General features: G+C 38.8%; 1 protein-coding gene across 1 annotated transcript; it reads left to right on the forward strand.

Moving 5' to 3' along the window:
* The first annotated feature begins 206 nt into the window (after window positions 1-206).
* On the forward strand, window positions 207-9,016 carry rfx6 (regulatory factor X, 6). Its single transcript, XM_055232198.1, has 20 exons — window positions 207-327; window positions 856-1,006; window positions 1,345-1,468; window positions 1,880-1,941; window positions 2,021-2,098; window positions 2,266-2,293; window positions 2,363-2,470; window positions 2,536-2,613; window positions 2,734-2,847; window positions 3,003-3,052; window positions 3,201-3,360; window positions 3,447-3,591; window positions 3,929-4,038; window positions 4,137-4,254; window positions 4,843-4,965; window positions 5,070-5,273; window positions 5,548-5,875; window positions 5,953-6,254; window positions 6,605-6,796; window positions 8,838-9,016. Exons 1-20 carry the CDS (start codon window positions 213-215, stop codon window positions 9,014-9,016), a joined length of 2,769 nt encoding a protein of 922 aa, XP_055088173.1. The 5' UTR covers window positions 207-212.
* Window positions 9,017-9,999: the final 983 nt, after the last annotated feature.

Here is a 9,999-nt window from a genome sequence, read left to right on the forward strand (position 1 = left end):
GCCTCAGCTTCATCAGCACTGCAGCCCTTCTGCAGGTGGACCACACACTCTTTTGGATATGGCTCAGACCAAAAAAGTTACATTCAGTTGGCACTTTTTATTTGTCTTGATGGAGTTATGCTTCTAAGGACCAATGAGTTTTCTATTCGAAGGACTATTTCCTTTTAGTTATTTTCCTTCTCTCGTATCTTGTTTTTCTTCATTGTGACACTATGCCAATGAAACGTGACTGTTCCACCAAAGATGGACTGTTCCTTGTTCAACCTTTGTGCAGCTCTCCAGAAGAAATGCACTTTCATAAGGAGGATGACTCACAAATTAAATCTGGTAAAATGTTTGTGTGGTGTTTGTGCGTTTGAGAAAAGAAATAAAACCGGGATTTATAGTAAGAGGTTTGAGCCACAGGAACTTGGCATAGTAGATTCTTAATGTGATGTTTCCATGTATTAATATTCAGCTATTAGTCATTGAAATAGCCACATATGTGTGTAAACGAAGTCTATGTACTTCTACATATTCTGTAAAATTGCAAATTAATTTCAGATGGAACAATATCCACGAACAAGAAATCCTGTGTTTATTGTGTCTTATAACTTACAAAAGTCTTTGTTTTACTTTAGCAGTTATTTATTCTGTCTCAAATGTTAATGTTTCCTGAATATTATTGAAAAGTTATCTCATTTTGAAAACTACATGTATATGTATATTTTATATTGCCATGGGAAAATCGGTCTGAAAAATTGCAATTTGAACCATCCAACCAGGTAGTAGAGGTAGCAGTTCATGAAAAGATATTCTTCCCTAATCATTCAGCTCTATCATGGCTTAGTAATAGTGTTCTGACATGTTATTCAGAAGAGGAGGACAGTAACGAGACCCCTTCATCTGAGGAAGACCAGGACATTGTGGACTACAACCTGAGTCTAAAGCAGAGCGTGTCCTCCAGGAAAACCATCAGCCAAATCATCAAAGACAAAAAGAAGCAGACACATCTCACTCTGCAATGGTATTAAGTATTTTATATATATATATATATATATATATATATATATATATATATATATATATATATATATATATATATATATATATATATATATATATATATATATATATATATATATATATATGGCTACAATTAGTTACTTATAAGATCAAGTAATAGTGTTGTTGAATCAGTAAATATATTTAAATATATTAACCTGAACTAAATTACTATTGTATAATTGAATGCATTATCGTTATTTGAGCTCTACGGAAAGCCTTAAGGACAATTGACCTTAGAACATTGCGCTCCTCTTGTAATACTAGTTAATATGGATAAATGGATGTGTGGGTGTGCAGGCTGGAGGAGAACTACATAGTGTGTGAAGGAGTGTGTCTGCCTCGCTGCATCCTCTACGCTCACTACCTGGACTTCTGCCGCAAAGAGAAACTTGAGCCGGCCTGCGCTGCCACGTTTGGAAAAGTGGGTGTGATAACATAAGCATTCTTTCTTTCTTACTGTCCACTGTATGGAGAAAGTAGAAAGTGATTTAATTTTCTATTAATTAAAAGATTTCTGGTGAAGGATCTGCCATCTTTATGCATGTTATTGCCTTGTCTGGAATGTTCCACAGTATGGCATTAAACTTATTTATCTCCATGGTGACAAGCGGGTGGCACTACTAGGTGAAGTTACAGGTCAGATCATTAAGGATCTAACCTGCCACTGTGGAAAATTCCATGGAGCGCAATAGCATTTTCATTAAGACAAGCAGGTGGTGGGCCACTCATCTGGAAAGTTGCATAGTGCACCTTTAAATTAATGAAAAAAAATAGCTTGGACTTTGTTTGAAATATAAAGATAATGTTTATAAAGTATTCTCAATCTCAACAGACAATTCGGCAGAAGTTCCCACTGTTGACAACTAGACGTCTGGGCACAAGAGGACACTCCAAGTATAACTATTATAACTATTACATTATTCTTGGGTTTTTTTTTTTTTTAGAAAAGTCATTAATTAGTATTATTATGTAGGTATCACTACTATGGCATCGGCATTAAGGAGAGCAGTGCTTACTATCACTCAGTGTACTCTGGGAAAGGTTTGACCAGGTGAGTCTCTTTTTAATCCATGTTCATACCATATTTTACTGATCAGGAGGTCATATTTTTATTATACTGGTTGCTATTGATTGATAGCAGTGTTGCCTAAATTAATTAAAATATTGTATCACAGTTTGTGAAGAAAAAACAACTAATCTTCACATTTTTATCTGCAGATTTTCAGGAAGCAAACTGAAGAATGAGGTAATAAAAAGACTGAAAATGCTGTGAGAATTATTGTTGAGATAATCAGCTTAAACTGTTTTTATTTAGGGCGGTTTCACTCGAAAGTACTCCCTCAGCTCCAAAACAGGAACACTGCTCCCAGACTTCCCCAGCGCGCAACACCTTCTTCTGCAGGGAAACATTTCCAGGGAAAAGGTCAGAAACATTTCAATTCTCAACATTTGAACAACATATTCAATCATTTTGGGTCTTTTTTGCAGGTTGATACACTGATCATGATGTATAAAACTCACTGTCAGTGCATCCTGGATAATGCCATTAATGTCAACTTTGAGGAGGTATTTTATTAGCATTAGTGTTGTTGTTGTTGTTGTTGTTCTTGCTGTTCTTGTTGTTCTTGTTGTTGTTGATGTCATTTTAAGTCTTGTGCACACAAAGTAAAGAAAATCTTGTTTTAGATCCAGAACTTCTTGCTGCATTTTTGGCAGGGCATGCCCGACCACCTGCTGCCCCTGTTGGAGAATGATGTCATTGTGGACATTTTCTGTGTATGTGACTCCATTTTGTACAAGGTCAGTCACATGACAAGTTAGGCCTTTGACAATTTATCAAACTATGATTTCAACATCTACTTGGGTTGACTTGCACAGACAAGTTGCACACTGGAAAGTGGAGAATTAAACTCTGTATGTAATGTAAATTGAATAATAATTTCATTCTTTGTCAGGTTTTAACAGATGTCCTTATTCCTGCCACAATGCAAGAGATGCCAGAAAGGTTGGTAAAAACAATTTTCCCTTTTCATTAAAATTGATATAACATTTACTTAACCACACAGAGATGAGCTAAAAAAAATTACATAGTGCAACTTTAAGCAAAAGATTTAAAAATCTATTTACATTTTATGTGTTTTTGTATCTCACAGCTTATTGGCTGATATCCGTAACTTTGCTAAGCACTGGGAGCACTGGTTGGCTTCCTCTTTGGAGAACTTACCAGAATGTCTTGCTGCTAAAAAGCTGCCCATTGCTCGTCGCTTTGTCTCATCTTTGAAGAGACAGACCTCGTTCTTACACTTAGCGCAGGTATAATCTTCTCCAGAGAACCTCTATCTCCACTAGATACATTTTAAAAACCTCCAAGCTTTAGTATTCTTATGTTGTTGGTTCAGATCGCTCGCCCGGCGCTCTTTGACCAGGCGGTGGTCACTGGGATGGTGTTGGACATTGACAGTGTGGACCTAAATAACATCAGCTCTCAGCCTCTGCTCAGTGTGAGCTGCCATGGAGACCAGGACCAAGAGATCTACTCTGAGTGTGAGGCACCCACCACCAACAAAACAACAATACAAACCAAACCACAAAAAAGTTGCATTTAGATCAAACAAATAAAACATTTTCCTAATTTGTCTTAGTTACTTTTTCAGACTTCCAGACTGTAAGTTCGATCCATTAACTATAAATGGCTATAGTTTCTGAGAATGAATAGGATCAATAGAATAGTATATATATATATATATATATATATATATATATATATATATATATATATATATATATATATATATATATATATATATATATATATATATATATATATATATAATTGCATCCTCTATAATTGTGAGTGTCAGTCCTGTTTTCCTATTCACAGACGACTCGGTGAGTGTGTTCCAGGAGCTAAAAGAGCTGCTGAGGAAAAACGCCACAGTGGAATCATTCATTGAATGGTTAGACTCTGTTTTGGAACACAAAGTCATCAAGGTACAGGCTATCACTTAGCTCTACTGTGTTTGTATTCATATCAGTAGTATGTATGTTTGTTTCTTTTATTATAATTCTGTTATTTTTCTTAATCCCAGCCTGGTAAACAGAGTGGCCGTTCAGTGAAGAAACGAGCTCAGGACTTTTTATTGAGGTGGAGTTTTTTTGGAGCAAGAGTGATGCACAATCTAACCCTAAACAATGCCTCAAGTTTTGGTAAGAAACAATGTAATACTTTTACATTACACTTTTTTTTTTTGTTTAAAAAAACTAAACATAACAAATTGTCTTCAGCACATTTTATTGAGTTATCTATTTAGAGATTATACTGTGTTCACAATAAACTGGATAAAACGGCGGGCATGCAGTATCAGCAGCAGATTGCCACAATAGCACCATAAATTGTAATGGGGAGTGTAGGCCTGATCAAACAGCTCTTATCTGTGCGGCGTGTGCTTCTCTGCTCAAACTCAAACACTTTGTGGACGTGAATAAACATGAACATGTGGCACTCTGCCTCTGAGCGTGACCATGCAGAGGTCACAGAGCTGCAGCCTAAAGGTCAGGGGTCATACAGCACACCGGGACAGTCACCTGGAGGCTGGGCTAATATTTGGATTAAGATCAACAAATATAGGTGATTGAGGTGATTGCTAACATGTGAAAAAACTATCTGAACCCTTGGTTTTACTTTTACAAGTAATATTTGCAGTTACAATACTTTTACTGCTGACTGTAGCCCACATGAGAACAAACTGAGGAAGGAAAAAGTTTTCATTCTGCCTTTTGTGTGTTTTCATTCAGGCTCTTTTCACCTGATCCGAATGTTGCTGGACGAATACATCCTTTTGGCTTTGGAAACTCAGTTTAACAATGACCATGAACAGGAACTGCGGAATCTGCTTGACAAATACATGAAAAATGCAGGTAACCAAAGATGTGTTAAACTCACAATTTAACATGTAGAGATGTAGACTCAGACAACAGACACACATGCACACATTTATATTTGTATTATTTTATCCGTTTAGATGCAAGTAAAGCAGCTTTTATGGCATCACCCAGTTCCTGTTTTCTGGCGAATCGCAACAAAGCAAATTCGATCTCTGACCAATCAGTGAAGAATGAGTCTTTGGTGGATCAGTCCTATGTGTTTGCAGTGACCAGTCAGCAGCAGCCTACAGCAGACACAAACATTTACCTGGGCACTGAACCATCTGTGTTTACATTAACAGGTAAAAATGGCATCATTTAATTTAGATCATTAAAATACTCACTTATAAGTACATATAGAATATAATACATGAAAGTATTGTATTCTCTATTCCTGGCAGTTCTTGGTTGACATGAGCTTTATACAAATAATAAAAGGGTCTATGTACTTTATGGACTGTAATCTTAAATAATCTTAGAGTACCCTAATTAATATTTAATGCTACTGTCTGTTGGATACTGGGTCTCTTGTGTTGATGTTGATATTTGGTGCAATTTTTGCTTTTTTGCTTCCAGGTTCCCAAATGGACTTCTCACAAGTGAGTGGGACACTCATGACGCCCCCTATCTCTCCTGTAGGGGTAGTGCACCGTGGCTCAGTCATAAACCAGGGTCCCATGGCAGCGCGACCCTTGACCTTTTCCTCCTCCACATCTTCATCATCCTCATGCCAGTCATCACTCAGCACCCTAACACAGCCCAGCCCCTGCTCCTCCTACACAGAAACCCTGTATCAGGGCTTATCTCAAGGTGGAGCAGGGTACTTTCCTTCAACCAGTCAGGCATCTAACTACCAACTGTCTCTCAGGTCAACCACAGATGTGAAAATCTCTGCAAAACAGCAGTTTTTAAATAAATATCTAAAATCTATAACATACACTTTCCTTAACATAATTTCGGATTATCTTTTATTTCCAGCAGACCTCAGAACCAGTGTGTGTCGTCCGTCCCCTCCCAGAGCTCCTCACTGGATTACTCTCTCTGTCGTTACCCCTCTTTCATCGAGCAGCCCCTCAGTAAAGAAGTGTTCTTCAGCCACAGTTCTGCTCCACCTTCCACCAGGGCAGCCCCCTGCTCTCTGTCCGCATACGGGCCTCTTCGCTCCAGCTACACCTCCGAGTCTGAAGCAGGACTGGACCAGACTCATGTCATGGACTCGGAGGGCTTTGGGTTTGGGGCACAGAGTGCACAGAGTGGATACTCTGCAGCGGCTGCTCAGAGTGGTATGTTTGATGTGTACAAACAATTACAATATATCTGGGGCAGATCCCTGACACAGTAACACTAGTGAACTTTTTTTGCTTTAGACTTTAGACTTTAGACTTTAGACTTTAGACTTTAGACTTTAGACTTTACTTTACTTTATTGTCCCCGGGGGGAGATTCCTTTCCACATACACAGAGCACGTCTGACATATACACAGATAAACACCAAACATCACACTCACATAAACATACATTACAAAAACAGACATGCTTCATGTATTGCTGCATAATAATGCAAAAATCTACTTTCCAACAGCAAGCAGGCATGAAAGCAACTCTTAAAAAGCAGGTGTGTGTATGTTTTGTAGGTTACTACGGAAACGGCTCATGTTTGGAGAGGATGACCTCACTGGATCAGCATGTGTCAGTGATCAGTAGTGTGAGCAGTCTGCGAGCTTTTGGGTCTTTCTCTGAGGCACATGACCCTCTGAACTTGCTCGGAGAAATCACCCGCAAAAACAACAGCAATGTGTTTTACAACGAGCCAGAGCACTCCACAGGTGAGACCAGGGCATGTCTACACTCCTATACACCAGTCATCAACATGAGTCTAGGTTAGAATTGGAGTATGTAAAAGGCAATATATATTTATATATTATATATAAAATAAAATCTCATCCTCACCCTCCAGGGGTGGTCTCATCCTCTTTTCCACTCACGGGACCTCTACCAGAGGCCTGAGAGCTTGAGGGTTCTGAGCAGTATCTTTGCTGTTCCTAGTACTGCAATTTTTCTGGACTGAGATGTCTGATGTTTTTCCTGGGATCTGCTGTAGCCGCTCCTCCAGTTTGGGGGTCACTGACCCGAGTGCTCTGATGACCACAGGCACCACTGATGCCTTTACCTTCTAGGCCTTCTCCAGCTCTTCTTTAGGCCCTGGTATTTTCCTGATGTTTCCCACCACTTAGCACTTAGCCAATGACTTTGTTCTGTTGTTTATCCACCACCACAATGTCCAGTTGGTTCGCCATCACCATTCTGCTCGGCTTGATCCTTCTCCACTACCTTTTGAGGTGTTTCCTTGGGGTCTTCAGTCCATTCTTCTCTGCACCGATGTTTCTGTACACTGTGCCCGCCACTTGGTTATGCAGCTCCATGTATGCTTTCCCTGCAGCATCTTACACCCTGCAGTTATGTGCTGGATTGTCTCAGGGGCCTCTTTGCACAGCCTACACCTTGGGTCTTGTCTGGTGTGGTAGATCTGGGCTTCTATCGCTCTGGTGCTCAAGGCCTGCTCCTGTGCAACCAGGATGATGCCTCTGTGCTGTCCTTCAGACCAGCTCTCTCAAGCCATTGGTACGATTTTGTGATATCAGGCACTTCAGTTATGTTCCGGTGGTACTTTCCATGTAGGGGTCTGTTCTCCCATGATGGTATCTCCAGCACCTCTTCCTCTGTGCTCTGTATTGTTCCAGTAACCCATTTCTCATGAAGGTGCTTTGGTTCCCTGACACCTGATGCAGAACTTGTTTGACCAGGTGCCGTCTGAGCCATCATCTCGTAGGTTTCAGCCGTAAGGAAGGAGGCCAAGCACTAGTGAGTGTGAGAGCCACAGTCCAGGATGAAACATCCAAGATCCATAAGTACATCAAGGACAAGTGAATATCTCACACAGTGGAGTGCAGAGGAAGAGGTTCTGGAGGAACCATCATGGGAGGACAAGCCCCTGCATGGGATGTACCACCGGAACATAACTGAAGTGGCTGATGCCAAGAAATCCTACCAGTGGGAAAGCTGAACTGAAGGACAGCACAAAGGCAGTCATCCTAGCTGCACAGGAGCAGGCCTTGAGCACCAGAGCACGCTATATATATATATATATATATAAACCTATATATATATATATATATAAACCTATATATATATATAAACCTTATGATAGGCCTTGTGTTATTGTAAATCTTGTGTAGAGTATGATATAGCAGTTGTGTATGTATAGCAATTTACTTTATTTATTAGGAAGGGATAATGCAGTCAGATGGACAAATTTGTAACTAGGGTTAGTATACAGCTAATTTGATATTCCCATACCTGGTTGAACTCTGCATTAGTACATTTAAATAAGTCTGCATAATATTTGTATTAATAAATAATATACTGTAATGTTGCATGTGTAAGAAACAAAAAGGGGACAGTTAATGTTTTACATAAAGGAATAAGGGTTTGAGTGTCCATAACAATATAGAAGAAAAGGAAGGAGCTGGTCTGGATGCTGGATACTGAATAGTTTTGCTTTAACATGTATATGTACTCTTATTTAAAACCTCACCATGTAACTTTTTTGCCATGGAGAATGTTCTGATGTACGGTTTTAACTTTCTATTTCCCTGGAATCATGCAGGTGAAGTGCCACTCCTGGAAAGTTATAGTGTTGCTTTAAATAACAAAATACTACTAGTACTTCTTCCATCAATGGTTGAGCATGATTTCTCTGACTATTTGCATCAAGTGTATATACAGTATTCTTTGAGTGTATAACATAGACTACAAATGGTTATTTGAATGTACCATACCCTATTCTCTTACACTTATGTGTCTTAGGTCCCTCTCTGTCGTCTGTCACTGCCCCCTGCATGTTCAGTGGCTCTTCTTCGTTCCCCTCTCAGGACGCGGTCTTGTCCCAGCAGCAGCGTGTCCCGTCAGCCTCTGAAGTGCATGAGCTGGTGTCTTCACTGCCCCCCATCAACACTGTGTTTATGGGGGCTGGGGGAGTGCAGTGAAGTCAATGTTACATATTTAGACCTGTTGTTGAAATAACGGACTACATGCTAATGAAGAGATTTATTTGTAAAACGTTTTGAAAAATTCTCAAATTAAACATGGAATCTACCAGAATCTACTGAATTTAGTTTCTTATGTTTATTATAGACTTGTTTCATTTAGGTATATTACATAAAAACACAAGTATTCTCCACAATATAATAATAGAACATAACTCCAAAAGACTGGTGCTAAAATTACTTTGTATTTATTTTTAAATTGGAAAGGCCTGCTCACTGTAACAATTCGCATTTTTCAAGATATATTTGACAGTAAAGCTACCTGATATTGACTAATCAAGATAAGTTAAATGCCATCGTGTGAAACATTCCAGGCATATGAATAATATGTCCAGGGAGACAAGCGGGTGCAGACCCCTACCAGAAAATTACATAGATCATCAATGAACCCAAGCAAATTATTACTGTATATTTTTGCCATAAAAAAGCTGGAGGAGCAATCTATTCTTTTTCCCTACAATTAACAAAGTATCTTGATAAAGCATAAAAATATTTAAATGTCCATATCACCTTTCCCTCTCCTCCTTCTGCCTGACGTCTTATATGTTATCTGTTCTGAGGTAAATCCATTTGCATGTGCTGCAGTCAGGGCCAGATGGCAGAGCGTGTGTGATGATGACAGAATCTACAGGTTAAAATACTTTAATTACTGAGTCAATAAAGGCAGCAACAATCGCTGCAGCGTCAGTGTAAAAACAACAGAAGGCGGAAGGCAAACTCTGGGCCAATGTTTAACCAGAACTCAGCTGACACCACCTCCTCCTCTGTGAGAGAAAAGAAAGAAATAATAAATAGAAATATATATATATTCTTTAAAATAATAATAATAATGATGATAATAATAATAATAATAATAATAATAATAATAATAATAATAATTCTTTCAATTAAAAGTTTTTAGGTTTTATATATAATATATATAT

Source organism: Periophthalmus magnuspinnatus, chromosome 24, assembly GCF_009829125.3.
Source record: "Periophthalmus magnuspinnatus isolate fPerMag1 chromosome 24, fPerMag1.2.pri, whole genome shotgun sequence".
Lineage (NCBI taxonomy): Eukaryota > Metazoa > Chordata > Actinopteri > Gobiiformes > Gobiidae > Periophthalmus > Periophthalmus magnuspinnatus.